The sequence below is a fragment of the Danio aesculapii genome, chromosome 13 (genome assembly GCF_903798145.1).
Source record: "Danio aesculapii chromosome 13, fDanAes4.1, whole genome shotgun sequence".
In the NCBI taxonomy this organism is placed as follows: Eukaryota; Metazoa; Chordata; class Actinopteri; order Cypriniformes; family Danionidae; genus Danio; species Danio aesculapii.
The window spans coordinates 2,001,787-2,018,460 of record NC_079447.1 but is presented as its reverse complement, the minus strand read 5'-3'; the positions used below and the strand labels follow the sequence as shown (position 1 = coordinate 2,018,460).

The 16,674-nt window shown below is 37.1% G+C and overlaps 1 protein-coding gene across 1 annotated transcript in view; it reads left to right on the top strand.

The window, feature by feature from the left end:
- Positions 1–16,674, top strand: part of dntt (deoxynucleotidyltransferase, terminal) — a 245,228-nt gene that overhangs the window by 45,127 nt on the left and 183,427 nt on the right. The window contains exons 5-7 of the mRNA XM_056471419.1: positions 1,526–1,597; positions 1,681–1,804; positions 12,266–12,398. Of these exons, the coding sequence (XP_056327394.1) occupies positions 1,526–1,597; positions 1,681–1,804; positions 12,266–12,398 (329 nt within the window). The remainder of the gene's footprint in view (positions 1–1,525; positions 1,598–1,680; positions 1,805–12,265; positions 12,399–16,674) is intronic.

Here is a 16,674-nt window from a genome sequence, read left to right as displayed (position 1 = left end):
TTAATCACATCCACACAGCTTTGCGTTCACATTCATCACTCTAATGATTGACTCCTCAACACAACGTTAATAAGAGACTCAACTGTGCACGATTCATTATCAGCAAACACTGGACGGATGTGTGTGTGTGTGTGTATAAAAGGTTTTAATGCCCCCCTTAACTTCTGGACGTCCTGTAATTATACAACTTTCACCACGGAGACGTGATGTGTTTGTCACACTCTATTATTTAGCACAAGCGTGTTGTCTTTCATTTAAAACGCCATCAGCCATCATCTGATGAGCTTGTATTGTTGTATTGTCCAGACTTCAGCTGTCAAACAAACACAAACTGCATTCAGATGTGTGTGAGTAACATTTCACCTCCAAATCAATCATATCAGGCCTAAAATTTACAATAGTTTAAACGTGACCATATATACTACGAGTCAAGAGCATGCATTAAACAAACAAACAAACAAACAAACAAACAAACAAACAAACAAACAAACAAACAAACAAACAAACAAACAAACAAACAAACAAGCAAAAACAAACAAGCAAAAACAAACAAACAAACAAACAAACAAACAAACAATTTATATATCTGTTTATATTTATTTTTATTTATGTATTTTTACTTATATATTTATTTATATATTTACTTATATATTTACTTATTTATTTAATTATTTTTTTTATTATATATATATATATATATATATACTTATTTATTTATATATTTACTTATACATTTATTTATATATTTACTTGTATATTAACTTATATATTTATTTGTAAATTTATTTATATATATATTTATTTATATATTACCTAGTATATATATATATATATGTATTTCTATATTTACTTTTATATTTCTATTTCTATTTATTTATTTATTTATACTTTTTCTTTAAAACAGGTGTTTGTATGTGTGTGTATAGATATTTGTGTGTGAGTGTAGCATCTGCTCGAGTGTGTGTGCATTAGTGTGCGTGTGGCTATCTGTTTGTGTGGGAGTGTGTCTGTGTGTGTGTCTGTTTCTGTGTGTGTGTGTGTGTGTGTGTGTCTGTGTGTGAGAGAGAGAGTTTGTGTATAGATATTTGTGTGTGTTAGTGTGTAGGAGTATCTGTTTGAGTGTGTTTGAGCATAAGTGCGCATGTGTGTGTTTGTGTGTCTGTCTGTCTGACTGTCTTTGTGCATTAGTGTATGTGTCTGTCTCTGTGTGTTTGTGCATTAGTGTGTGTGTCTGTCTGTCTTTCCTTGTGTGTTTGTTTGTGTATTTGTGCATTAATGTCTGTCTGTCTGTCTGTCTGTCTTTGTGCATTAGTGTATGTGTTTGTCTCTGTGGGTTTGTGCATTAGTGTGTGTGTGTGTCTGTCTTTCTTTGTGTGTTTGTTTGTGTGTGTTTGTGCATTAATGTCTGTCTGTCTGTCTGTCTGTCTGTCTCTGTGTGCGTTGTTGTGTGTGTGCATTTGAGCGTGTGCAGATGAAATTAACATTCAATCACATCAGCTCATAAATGTGTGTGTGTGTGTGTCAGGAGATCTGTGAATGTGGATCTTCCTCCAGAGTTGAAGAGATCCAGAATGATCAGCGCTATCGCACCATGAAGGTACAGTCGGTCTGTTAACAGTGATCAGGATCAGTGTGTTTGTACTGTGTGTTTATGAATGTGTGTGTGTGTGTGTGTGTAAGTTGTTCTGCAGTGTTTTCGGTGTGGGGCCTAAAACAGCAGAGAGCTGGTTCTGTCGAGGACTGAGGACGTTTGAGCAGGTGTTGACTGAACCCAGCATCAGACTCAACCGCATGCAGACCGCAGGTAAACACTGACTGCTTTACATGGACATCAGTAATCAGGTTAATATGATGACAATAATATGATGAAGGTGTTTACATGAGCTGCCTTTTGAATGTTCCCTTCATATATAAATATATATACACTCCCTGACTATAGTGTTTCAGTTGTAAGAGCAACAAATAATAACTCGACTTCTAGTTGATCATGTGTAAAAGTGTCAGAAGGTGGATTTCTCTGCTGAATCATCTGTTCTGCATCTCAATCATCACCAATACTGCAGAAGACCTACTGGAACCCACATGGAGCCAAGATTCTCATAGAAATCAGTCAAGTTTGCTGAAGGAACAATCATGGTTTGGGGTTTCTTCATTCAGTATGGGGGCGTGCGAGAGATCTGCAGAGTGGATGATCAACATCAACAGCCTGAGGTATCAAGACATTTGTGCTGCTCATTACATTACAAACCACAGGAGAGGGACAATTCTCCAGCAGGATAGCTCTCCTTCTCATACTTCAGCCTCCACATCAAAGCTCCTGAAAGCAAAGAAGGTCAAGGTGCTCCAGGATTGGCCAGCCCAGTCACCACACATGAACATTATTGAGCATGTCTGGGTAAGATGAAGGTGGAGGCATTGAAGATGAACACAAAGAGTCTTGATGAACTCTGGGAGTCCTGCAAGAAGGCTTTCTTCACCATTCCAGATGACTTTATTAATCAGTGATTTGAGTCATGTCAGAGATGTATGGATGCAGTCCTCCAAGCTCATGATGGAGTCAGACACAATATTCATTCTGTTTCCACTGCAGCATGAGCACATATTCTATACTGGACATTATTGAAGGTTCAGTGAGCAGACTTTAGTCTAAGCAGAGTCAGACCTTACTGTCCTAATGAAATCATTCATAATCAAGGCATGATCAGGTTTTACTGTGGTAAAATAAGCGTAATCTAGAGGACTTGACCTTTCATAAAAGACACTTCTGATACCAAATGATCAACTAGAAGTCAAGCTATTATTTGTGTTTCTAAAACTTGGATAGGCCACAAGACTATTGTCAGAGAGTGTATATATTTATGTAAACAAACAGTTGAAGTCCAAATTATTTACACTCCTGTGAATTTTTTTCACGTCTTTGCCAAATGATGTTTAACAGAACAAGGAATTCTTCACAGCATTTCCTTTAATATCTTTTCTTCTGGAGAAGTCATCATGGCAAAGATAAAATAAATCAGTTATTAGAGATGAGTTATTAAAACTATTATGTTTAGAAATGTGTTGGAAAAATCTGTCTCCGTTAAACAGAAATTGGGGAAAAATATAAAAGAATTCAAATTTGACAGGAGGGCGAATAATTCTGACTGTATATACAAAAATCACAATACATATTCAATCCGCTACTAAATATAATAATAATAATAATTCCTTACATTTATATAGCGCTTTTCTGGACACTCAAAGCGCTTTACACATTGGGGTGAATCTCCTCATCCACCACCAGATTGTAGCATCCACCTGGATGCAAGACGGCAGCCATATTGCACCAGACACTAGCAGAATGGCGGAGAGGAGACAGAGGGTTGAAGCAAATTATAATATTGAGATGGTTATGATGAACAGAGACTAGTGGGTAAATTTGGCCTGGAATTTTTAACGACTACAGAGAGTCAGGACCTCGGTTTAACCGTTCATCTTAAAGACGGCGCTCACTGAGCAGTATAGAGTTCCCTTCACTATACTGGGGCATTAGAACCCACACAGACCGCAGGTTCTGTGCCCCCTGCTGGTCTCACTAACACCACATCAGGCAGCAACGTAGTTTTCCCATGTGGTCTCCCATCCAGGGACAGACCAGGCTCAGCCCTGCTTAGCTTCAGTGGGCGACCATATGAGAGTTGCAGAGAGCTAGCTAGATGAGTTATTAAAACTATTATGATTAGAAATGTGTTGAACAAAATCTCTCCTTTAAACAGAAATCGGAGGAAAAAAGTACTGGGGGGCTAATAATTCAGACTGTCTATACCTGTACAAAAATCACAATACATATTAAATCTGCCACTATGTAATGTGTAATGTTTATGGAAATCCCATCGCTGGCGCTCTACAGTACTTATGTTTTTACCACACACTTACTGAAAGCGTGCTCATCACAGTATGTATTCAGAACAACCCGGTAGTTTCTAATGTTTTCACAGGACTGTCTGTTTCTTATTCTCCATAAGTGCTTGAATTTATTTGAGGTGGAGTGTTGTGTTTCTCTCAGGATGAAATGGCACAGTGCAGACGTGATGAATGTTCCTGTCACAGCGCACTCATCATTTGCTGGTCATTTTTATGCAGCCGTCGAACTCTGACTGTGTGTGTGTGTGTCTGAAATCACCCTGTTTACCACGTGTTGCTTTACACTCCTGTCTGATGTGAACAACACCAATCGGAATATAAATATGCTTATCGATAAGTCTGTTTGCATGTAGGGAATGCCCCTGAGAGATTATACTCTGAATTTCGGGGGGTGGGAACAACTTTTTCAGTAATGTTAGTTTATGTAACACTTGCTTCAGTGATTCAAATTGATGTATTTGTCTAATTTATTAATAAAATGTATTTAGGTTTAAAGTGTTTGAGGGATATTTAGTGTATTCTGACCTACAGTAACCTCTTATTAGCTATTTTAGAGATTACTGTAGGTCAAACTTTACAAACTGTACTTTACTTTAAGACTATATGTTGAAACAAACGCCTATTTTATGAGAAAAGTGTCTTGTCAACATCATAAGATTAGGTTAGATTTAGGTTGTGATGTCAGGTCACCAAAATTCAATGTCTAGTCAGTGTCTAAGGACAACGTTATTTTGACATTGAATAACGTCACATTACATTGATATTTGATTGATTTTTAGGTTGTGTTGGAAAGTGACCAAAATCCAACGTCTGATAGATGTTTTAGTAGTAACGTCCACACAACGTCAAGGTGTAACATGATTAGACATTGATATTTGGTTGATTTTAGGCTGGACGTTGGACATTGGCCAATTTTCTTTCCGAACAAATTCCAACGTCCCCATGATGTCGGGGTACATCGGAGTACAACGTCAATGTGACATCATGTTGACATCCTGTGCCTGCAGGGATGTCTCTATGTGCTCTTGATCTGCCAGTTTCAGATAATTGACTGAATATTTTCCCACATAGACGGGTTATGCATTCTCAATGGTATTAACCATTTTAGGGGTGGTCATGTACATTATATTATAATTTTTTCAATTATTAATATTTAAGATACTGATCAGAGAAAGCTATTTCTCAGTATTAAAGGGGAGACCCCCCATCTTGTTTTGACGTCATTCAGGAGGAATGTCATTAATTAGGAGGGTCAATGGTCAATATATATAGCTGATTATTGGTTATATTAGGCAATAGAATAGGCTATTGTATTTGGAGTGAAGAGTTCTTAACGGCAAGCCACATCTTCGTATCGATCATAAAACTCATCATTAACCGGAGCAAAGTCTTTGTACTGATGTCTGATAGTCCGCTTTGGTGTGATGTGGATATTGGGATGCTTATCAGGGTGTTTGTGAAAAATGCTGGATGTCTTTTAAAGAAAATTAATTGTGTTTATTTTGATTTCGAATAATAATTTTACTCCCTCAATTTTAATAATTCCCATCAATCTTCTGCAAATGGAAGTAATATGGTTTTAACAATAAACTTTTAGCCTACAATTGACAGAAAATCAAAGCTAAATGTCTAAACAAATTATTTTCCATATTTAAAGTTGAAATTTAAATATTTCCATATTTAAAAAAAAAGCTTTTAGTAAGATTTTGTTTCGGTGCATTACCAGACATGGCCACTAGATGACCATACAGTTTCTATTGGTGACCATGCAATGGCAACCCCTTATTTTGAACAATATGAACCATACTTTTGACAATAATCATATAGTAGACATACAATTCTATAGTAGTATGGGGAGTTTGGTGGTATTTCATTTGAATTTTGCCTCTAAAAACAACATTAATGTTTACATGTGGATTGCTGTAGCAATTATGTACAAAACCTGTTTTAGCCTATAATTGACAGAAAATCTAAGCTGAATATCTGTACAAATTATTTTCCAAATTTAAAGTTGATATCTAAAAACAAATTGCTTTCAGTAAGATTTTCTTTAGTTGCAGTACCAGACATGACCACTGATGACAGTTTCCATCGGTGACCATGCAGTGGCGCCCCCTATATTTGAATAATAAGAACCATATTGTTTCATACTTTTGACAATATTTATATAGTACACATACAATTATTTAGTAGTATGAGGAGTTAGGTGGTATTTGATTTGAATTTTGCCTCTAAAAGTCATAACATAAATGTTTACATGTGGATTGCTGTAGCGAAGTAATGCTTTACAACTGAGTATCCTTGCTGTAAATGAATAAATAACTGTTGCTCAGTAAAAAATCTGTCACCAGATATGGAGACTAGAAATTTCAAGCTTTCAAATGAAGATTGCTTTACATATAGAGGATAATATTATATTTTAAGCTATGCATTTTCAGGTTGTGCTGCAAAGATAACATCCGTTCTATATGTACAAAACCTGTTTTAGCCGATAATTGACAGAAAATCGAAGCTGAATATCTGAACAAATTACTTTCCAAATTTGAAGTTGATATCTCAAAAAAATTGCTTTCCAAAAGATTTTCTGTAGCTGCAGTACCAGACATGACCACCGACGACCGATGACAGTTTCCATCAGTGACCATGCAGTGGCGCCCCCTATGTTTGAATAATATGAACCATATTTTTTCATACTTTAGACGATATTTATAAAGTAGACATACAAATCTATATTAGTATGGGGAGTTTGGTGGTATTTGATTTGAATTTTGCCTCTAAAAAACATAGCATTAATGTTTACATGTGGATTGCTGTAGCGAAGTAATGCTTTATAATGATGTATCCTTGTTGCATATTAATAAATAACGGTTGCTCAGTAATTACAATCAAAAATCAACTATGAGCTATGGAAACTAGAAATTTTAAGCTTTCAAATGATATATAGATTGTCATGATTGCTTTATCTTTAGACTACTGTATTATGCTTTAAACTATGCATTTTCAGTGTGTGCTGCAATGATAACACCCATGTCTTTTAATAGCAGACACTTGTAACTGATTTGAATCACATGTTGAACACACTGGCTTAAAAGATCTCAAAGATATAGACAGTAATGTTTAAAAAAATGTTAGAGCCATCCTATTAATAGCCCCGGGGAGTCTAACGCAAGTGGGAAAATGACAGTTCTGGTGCTTAAACATTCAGAGCTCATCAATCAGGCCGGAAAAGGCCAGCCGTGTTCCTGCTGCCATCTCCTTTATGAATTATGATATGATTTTATTGTTAGCTTTTAAAGCGATCGCCTTATCTGACCTGTTGTTTTATGGCCTGGAGTCTTAATCTGGAGTTATTATGTGTTGTTAATTACTTGTTGTTTAGGAAAGCAGACTGTAATGAGACAGAGGTTGTTTTCCGACGCTGTTTTTCAGACTTTTTTTCTCATTTATGGCCTGCTGATCTTTAAACAACACGCTGACTTTAAAGACGCAGGCAGATTTAGCTTTTTAAAGATTTTTTCAAGTCAACATTTTAAGTAATGTTGGAAAATCTCTCATTACAGTGATATTTTGCTGCCTTTTTAGTGCTTTATTTATATATCCTAATGTAGGTTTTGTGTAGAGGATGATAAGAAGTGTAAAAATAAAGCATGCTTTTCTACAAAAGTGCTTTAAAGGTCCCATGAAATTAAAATAATGTTTTTTTAGATGTTATTTTCAGTCTGTTAGTTTTAAGGACATCTATTGTATTTGTTGGTGTGCTCCAAAACAGTCACCAACTTCACGTTTAGGAGATATAAAACAGATATCATCATGTATCACCCTGCTTCCATTCATGGCCAAGATTTTGGAGAAAGTAGTGTTCAATCAAGTCCTAGACTTTCTTACTCAAAACAACCTCATGGACAACAAGCAATCTGGCTTTAAGAAAGGCCACTCAACTGAGACTGCCCTGCTCTCGGTCGTGGAGGATCTCAGACTGGCTAAAGCAGACTCTAAATCATCTGTCCTCATCTTGCTGGATTTATCAGCTGCTTTTGACACTGTAAACCACCAGATCCTGCTATCTACGCTTGAGTCACTGGGCGTCACAGGCACTGTTATTCAATGGTTCAGATCTTACCTCTCGGACAGGTCATTCAGGGTGTCGTGGAGGGGAGAGGTGTCCAACCTACAGCATCTATACACTGGGGTACCTCAGGGCTCTGTGCTTGGGCCACTTCTCTTCTCTATCTACATGGCATCTTTAGGAACAGTCATCCAAAAACATGGTTTTTCCTACCACTGCTATGCTGATGACACCCAGCTATACCTCTCTTTCCACCCTGATGATCCCTCGGTTCCAGCTCGCATTTCAGCCTGCCTGTCAGACATTTCACACTGGATGAAAGATCATCATCTCCAGCTTAACCTCACGAAAACGGAAATGCTTGAAGTTTCTGCCAACCCGACTCTTCACCATAACTTTTCAATCCAGATGGATGGAGCAACCATCACTGCATCCAAAATGGTAAAAAGCCTTGGAGTAACGATTGATGACCAACTGAACTTCTCTGACCACATTTCTAGAACTGCTCGATCTTGCAGATTCGCACTCTACAACATCAGAAAGGTCCGACCCTTCCTATCTGAACACACAGCTCAACTCATTGTTCAAGCTCTTGTCCTCTCCAAACTGGACTATTGCAACTCTCTGCTAGCCGGGTTACCAGCTAGTTCTATCAAACCTCTTCAGCTGCTTCAGAACGCAGCAGCACGAGTGGTCTTTGATGAACCCAAAAGAGCACATGTCACTCCGCTACTCACCCGTTGTCACTGGCTTCCAGTTGCTGCTCGCATCAAATTCAAAGCTCTGATGTTTGCTTACAAAGTGACCTCTAGCTGTGCTCTTTCGTATCTGCTCTCACTTCTGCAGATATATGTGCCCTCCAGAAACTTGCGTTCTGTGAATGAACGTCGCCTCGTGGTTCCATCCCAAAGAGGGAAGAAATCACTTTCCCGAACTCTCACATTCAATCTGCCCAGTTGGTGGAATGAACTCCCTAACTACATCAGAACAGCAGAGTCACTTGCTGTCTTCAAGAAACGACTAAAAACGCAACTGTTTAGTCTCCACTTTCCTTCCTAATCTGCAACTGCAACTGCCTTCCTAATCTGTATAGCCTCTGGCTATACCACTAACTGTTTTCTCTCTCTCTATCTCAAAAAAAAAAAAAAAAAAAAAAAAAAAAAATGTTTTCTAATGCTTTGCTTCTTAGACTTTACACGCCTGAAACTTGTCTATAGCACTTGTTCACTGCTGCTCTTATAGTTGTGTAAATTGCTTCCTTGTCCTCATTTGTAAGTCGCTTTGGATAAAAGCGTCTGCTAAATGACTAAATGTAATGTAAATGTAATGTAAAGCTTGCAATTTGTCACTTCCGTCAACTTTTTATTTCACGTCAGCTCATGCTTCAGTTTTTCATCAAGTCTTCTGACCAATCAAATGCTCTATAGCAGGGGTCACCAAACTTGTTCCTGAAGGGCTGGTATCCTGCAGATTTTACCTCCAACCCTAATCAAACACACCTGAACAAGCTAATCAACGTCTTACTAGGTATACTTGAAATACCCAGGCAGGTGTGTTGGGGCAAGTTGGAGCTAAACCCTGCAGGGACACCGGCCCTCCAGGACCGAGATTGGTGACCCCTGCTCTATAGAATCTGACATGCCCCGCCCCCTTCAAGACACTTCTCATTGGCTGTTAATACTAGTAAAACTAGTGAATGCTAGTGTCTTGAAAAATATCTAGTCAAATATTATGTAGTCATTATTGCAATGATAAAAGAAATGAGTTATTAAAACTGTTATGTTTAGAAATGCGTTCAAACAACTCTGTTAAACAGAAATTGGGGAAAAAGTACTCAAATTGAACTGGAGGGTGAATAATTCTGACTTCAGCTGTATATAAAATCACTTCTGAAAGTTTAGAAATCCTCGTCTTTGACCCATATACAGACGTGCAGGTAGTTTGAGCAGGCAGAGATTTGTGTTTGCTAATAGCGACTCTGATTGATGGATCTCTCGTCACGATTCTACATTTATGCATTTGGGAGATGCTTTTATGCAAAGCGACTTTAAAGTGCACTCAGGTCTGTCACTCAAGGTGCTTTATCACTGGAAATCATTTTCTCCATGGAGGAAATTAATGGGATTTTTACCTGTGGAAGCTGCGAGCTGCGCTCTGTGAAGTGTGACAGAAGCACAGAGAAGGAGTTTACAGTGTTAGAAAGCAGATAAAAAAAGAAACGCAAGATGAAAACGGCTGTATTTTTGCCTTTAACTGTGACAAAGAAAGTTTTATGCTCGTACCGTACTGTAGTACACTGGAATAAATGCATGAACTTGCTTTTAGGTTTTAGCAAGTAGCAAGCGATGCTTAATTAAAAATGTGAAAGAAAACTAAATAGTTTTTTTAATTTAAATGTCTTTAAGTTAAAAGTCTTTTTTTTTGCAGTGTGCATTGCAAAAATACACAATTTTACAATTTGTAGTGAATTTTTGATTAAATAAATGCAGCCTTGGTGAGCAGAAGAAGCTTATTTTAAAACATAAAAAAATCCTACTGACCCAAAACTTTTGACCAGTAGTGTATATATATATATATATATACTATACGTACACTATAAATATGAGCAATATCACACAAATAGCAGTGCGATTCATTCACATCTGCAGCTGACGTCAAAACAGCCGAAGCCGTTGCTAATTCACCAACGTCACTTTAGAGTTAGTGTTTGAATGATTCTCTAGCGTAATGTCTAAAGCGATAACAAAACAGCAGACTTTTCTCAAACTTTTAAGATTATAAGATTCTTACAGTGTTACAGTCTACAGCATTTCTCTGTTGCAATCGGGATATCACAATAATTAACCCCCCAAAAAAGCAGCGTAATCACTACCAGACTGCTGTTGGGATTGCGATAAGGAAAAAAAGCCAAACACATGCGGACATTACTTCTTTCTTTTTGCCAACACAACACACATTCCTGGGAGTAAATCAGTATAATTACAGCACTACAACATACAAAGGAGAGATATTGTCTTAGAATATCACCTACCAGCATACCTGCCAACATTTGTCTCTGAAAATCCGGGAGAGTGGGGGGTTAGGGGTGAGGGAGGAGGAGGGGTGTTCGGGGGTGAGGTCTCTGAATAACACTGTTGAGAACCGGGATAGGATGCAGAGGGTTTTGGGCGGCTGCTGCGATCAGGTACTGTACCAAAGTTGGCAACCCGGGGGTGTTTACAGACTGTACCAAAATATCTTCCAAATACAACAGAGAAATAAGGGGAAATCTCTGTAGACTGATGACATTTCATGCTGTTCAGCCTTATAATCTTTTGTCATCCGTTTAGACATTACGCTAGAGAATCATTCACACACTAGCTCTAAATTAGTAACGGGTTCTGCTGTTTTGACATGAGCTGCATATGTTAATGAATGGTGGAAGAAATAGTTCCTCTTACAAAAGGGTTTTTAGACTCTCCGTGTTTGATTTTCTTTTTTATACACAAGATTATGCCCTTAAACTGTTGTATAAACACATTATCACACTAGTAGCAGTGTGATATGGCTGTACATTACTGTGTCACTGGTGGGACACTAAGGCACACCTCCCACTAGTGCCAATATACAGCCATATTGCACTGCTACTCATGTGATTTTACTCATATACAGTTGAAGTCTGAATTATTAGCCCCCTGTTTATTTTTCCCCCAATTTCTGCAGATTTTTTCCACACATTTCTAAACATGATACTTTTAATAATTCATTTCTAATAACTGATTAATTTAACTTTGCTATAATGACAGTAAATAATATTAGACTAGATATTCTTCAAGACACTAGTATTCAGCTTAAAGTGACATATAAAGGCTTAACTAGGTTAATTAGGGTAAAGTTAGGGTAATTAGGCAAGTCATTGTATAATAGTGGTTTGTTCTGGAGACAATCCAAAACTAATATAGCTTAAGGGGGCTAATAATATTGACCTTAAAATGACTTTAAAATTATAAAAACTGCTTTTATTCTAGCCAAAATAAAACAAATAAAGACTTTCTCCAGAAGAAAAAATATTATCAGACATACTGTGAACATTTCCTTGCTCTCTTAAACATCATTTAGGAAATATAAAAGAAAAAAAAATAACCCAAAACAAAGGGGGGCTAATAATTCTGACTTCACCTGAGTATATATATTCAACTCATCTTTAGAACACCTTAGCACCGCCATAGACACACCCTAGCCACCGCCCACAGAATCTTCACAAATCTGGTGATTTATTTTCCTTGTGTCTGATTGTTTTCTTGATGCTGTCTGCAGGATTTCTGTTTTATGAGGACATCAGTGTTCCGGTGAGCAGGGCTGAAGCTGCAGCGCTGAAGATGATGATGGAGGAGGCGCTGCTCTTCATCAACCCCTCCGCCACCGTCACCATCACCGGGGGATTTCGCAGGTGCACTTCTGCTATATTCAGTTCAATTCAATTCAACTCAAATCAACTACACTCAACTCAATTCAATTCAGTTCAATTCAATTTAATTCTGTTCAATTTAATTTAATTAAACTCAATTCAATTCAATTTAATTCAATTCAATTCAATTCAATTCAATTCAAGTCAGTTCAGTGCAATTCATTTAATTTCAATTTAATCCAGTTCAATTAAATTAATTTAATTTAAATTCAATTCAGATCTATCCAGTTCAGTTCAGTTTAATTCAGTTCATTCCAGATCAATTCATTTCAGTGCATTTTCTTTCGGTTCATTCTGGATTATTTCATTTAATTTCAAACCAATTAGTTTAATTTAAATCAATTAAATTCAGTTCATTTTATTTAATTTCAATTCTATTCAATACAATTCTGTTCAGTTTGTTTGTAATATTTATTTCAATTCATTGAATTTAAGTTCAGTTCAGTTAAATTAATTTTAATTAAACTCAGTTCAATTTAATTTCAATTAAATTCCTTTCAGTTCAATTCAGTTAATTAATTTCATTTCAATTCACTTCAATTCACTTCAATTCAATTTAATTCAGTTCGAATCAGATCAGTTCAGTTCAATTAAATTTACATCAATTCAATTCAGTTTAATTCAGTTCAAATAATTTCAGATCAGTTCAATTCAACTGTGTGACAATGGCGGTGGTGACGACATGGAAACAGATTAGATCCAAGTGCAAGAAGTTTAATAGTTCTCAGCAAACAAATCCAAATCACCAGGCTAAATCGGAGTCGGTAAGCATGCAAGTTCAGGGTAACAAACAGAAAGTTCTCCAAGGCAACCAAGGCAAAAACAGTAACCCAAAAATCAGTAGTCAACAAAAACAGGCGAAAAGGTCATAAGAGAAAGGCAGAACAAAACAGTGAGAAAACGCTCGGTAAGGCAGCAGAGACTGGCAATACTTCGCACTGAGTGTTTGGTGTGGCCAGGTTAATATGGCCACCAATCAAGAAGTGACCAACGAAGAATTGGCAGTCAGAGATCAGGTGAGGGCTCCCTCTGCTGGCTGGATGAGTGGTTGTCAGTCCTGTTTGTTACAAACTGAACTCAACTCAGCTCAGCTCAACTCAATTAAGTTTAAATCAGCGTCTAAACCACCAAGTGTTTCACAGTGGCTTGTAGACACCATGTACTTTCTGAAGGTAGAAAAGATCAGATGCTCTCGCTCTGCCGATTACACATCTTTTATGATAAATGGCAACCCCTCATAACTTACTTTCAGTCGCTTATAAGTTTGCCCACTGATTGTATTTTTCCAATTCATTGACATCACCTCCTCCACCCCCCCCTTTTCTTCACCCCCTACTTTTATTATGTTTTTATTTATTTATTATTATTGTTATTTTTTTTACTATTATTATTTTATTTACTCCTTTTTATTTAATATTGTTGCTGTTATTATTGTCATGTTATTTATCATATTTTTTTATATATAAATGTTTTATTGTTCTGTCACAAAAATTTCAAAGTGGAAAGTCTTTCACTATGTCTGTCATATCAGTCATTTATGTTCTTTTCACTCAATAAAAACAATCAATTCAATTTACTTCAATTAAGATTAAATCAGTTCAATTAAGTTTAATTAAGTTCAATTCCCTTCCATTCATTTCATCTTCATTTCTATAGCACTTTTTCAGAATGTAGAATTAAAGTATCGAGCTTTATAACTATTATGGATTATTCAGAACAGAATCTTTGAGAGAGCAGAGAGTCAGAGCAGAATCATACAGCAGTAGTTCAGCAGAAACCTCAGTGCAGTCTGTAAAAGCATGATCTGATGATCTTAATATGTGCATCAGTGACTCTGAGAGCATTATAATGTCATCCATTCACTGCAGAGCGCCCAGCGCAATAATCCCCAGATCAGATTTCCAGCATGTAAATGTAAAAAGGTGTGTGTTGTACCTGGAGGGCGCTCGTCTTTCAGAAAGTGTGACCAGAAGGTTACCAATCCTAATAACATTCGCCAGCCAGAAAATGCCAGACATCCTCATATAATCATGTGCTGTTTGCAGAGCGTGAATGCATTTGTGATGGTGCGACGGCTGGTTTTATCCACCTGTCGCTGTTTTGTTAGGAAGTTTGGGCTTTTATAGCTGCAGGTTGATTTGGGTTATTTAGAGATGAACGAACGGCTGGAGGGACACAGATGCTCTTCAGATTGTTGTATTTCTGCTGCTGGTCACTCAGACTCAATGATTTATATTGAGTCTCTCGTCTGCTGCAATCATATATGCCTGAAAACTGAGATATAATTAGTCAAACGCTTGTTCAGCTTGACACAATGAACTAGTTGATGATAATGAGATGATATCTTATATGACTGATATAAGCAACATGGGCTCATTCTGAAAGCGTAGCCCTGTATACATTTCTGGAGATCGTGAATTATGTAGCCAGAGGTACGTATGGCTGCATTTCGCCTTTATGAACGCTACGAGGCGGTATGTCAGCAGAAGCCTCACAGAGGTTTGGGTCTTATTTGGGTGGGAGACAGCAATGTGTGAGGGTCAATGGGGTGAAGTCATCTGTGCGATCAAACAGGCGCAGCTGCACATGTACTGATGAGTATGCGGCTTCAACTTTAGCGCCCCCCCATCCCCTTAATCCAATTATATTTTATAACAGGCAAGTGACAGTGCCAAAATATCCACCAAAAATTTTAATTTTCTCATCAACATGCTTCAAACAAATACACTTCGCAGTTCTGAACTGAAATACTATGAAGTAGTAAAAGGTATAATTACATTAAGCATGTTAAGTTTGAATTACATCTCATCCCCCCCCAAATTTCTTCTCAATTTCATTTTCCTCACTAAATGATTAGAGCACCTTGACTTGCTTTGCTTTTGGACTTTTTGTACTACATTAGTCAAAAACAAATGTTAGATATGGGAGTCCTAAAGGGCGAAAGAACTTTGCAATTACTTCTCACATTGCATACTTTGAGAGGTGTAAGGTCTGTCTTTGCATGAACAATTGACTGAAACTGCTGTTACACCTCTCACTAAGTGAAATAACAAAGACTGTAAAAAACAAACAGAGACAAACTGCCTGAAATGTTCGATTTTATTAAAAAGTCATGGGCAAACTTTGTTTGTAGCTAAAATTAAAATAGTTTTGAGCAAAATAAGTTACCAGAAGGCCTGATGAATCAATATGATACATAATAAATTCATAAAAACATGTATATAGTATGAAAAATGGGAGGGGGGAGGGGTGGAATGATTTTTTGTTTAATAAAATACATTATATGCGTATAAAAAGCTAAATAAATATTTTTAACAACATTGTTTGTTGTTGTTTTTATTATTTGAAACTTTTAATATGGATAATTAAAAAAATAGTTTTGGCACAATGGCGCCCCCATGTGTGGCACCCCTATGCGCAGCATATACCGCATACCCCCTTTTTGCGCCACTGCGTTCAAACCAAGCGGCAACCTCCCGCTCTCCCTCGGGAAGCCAATACGGAAGTAACTGAAACTGCAATTCATCAAAATTCCGCTAGTCCTGGCTCCATAATAGAGCAAATTGCAATTGAGCCCACTGTTAGAATGGCCAACTTTACAGCAGAAAAAAAGGTGTTTACAGCCTGGTACAAAGAACGAGTTTGGTTCATATAGCTATTATTACCCTCCATGACAACTGTGAGGGGGGTGAATTTTTTTATAACTCATCCATTTCCTTTATATTAGGTTATATTAAGTTTGCATAATTAAGGGCGTGGCCACTTGAGTGACAGCTAGGTCTCGCTGGTCGCCGTCACTTCACCTCAGCTGAATCCGGCAGATTAGCCACTGATCTCGGCATATTCATCGTATTTTTGTGTTGTTTTATGTGGCTTTACACAGTCAGCTGCCTTTTGGACTTATTTCTTACAATTATCAGATGATATGGGATGCTGTGTGCACTTAATTGTGCTCACAAACCATTCACGTGGCCTCCGTTTCCCATGTGAGTAAAGTTATATACTTATACACCATCTCTATAAATGTATTTGTTTATTTAAGATCATTTATCATTAATATTTTTCTTTAGACCTGTAAAGCACTCCAGAATCTGTCAGATTGGTTAGCTGTAGGCTCTAGATCAGTCATCTGAAGCGTTATCATACAGTGTTATGCTAGAGTTCATCAATAGTCCTGCATTTACTAACACAGACTATATCTGAAGTGTTTGGAAGTAATTTGCGTTTTTCTCCTGTAGAAAAACATCATAAGAGCAAT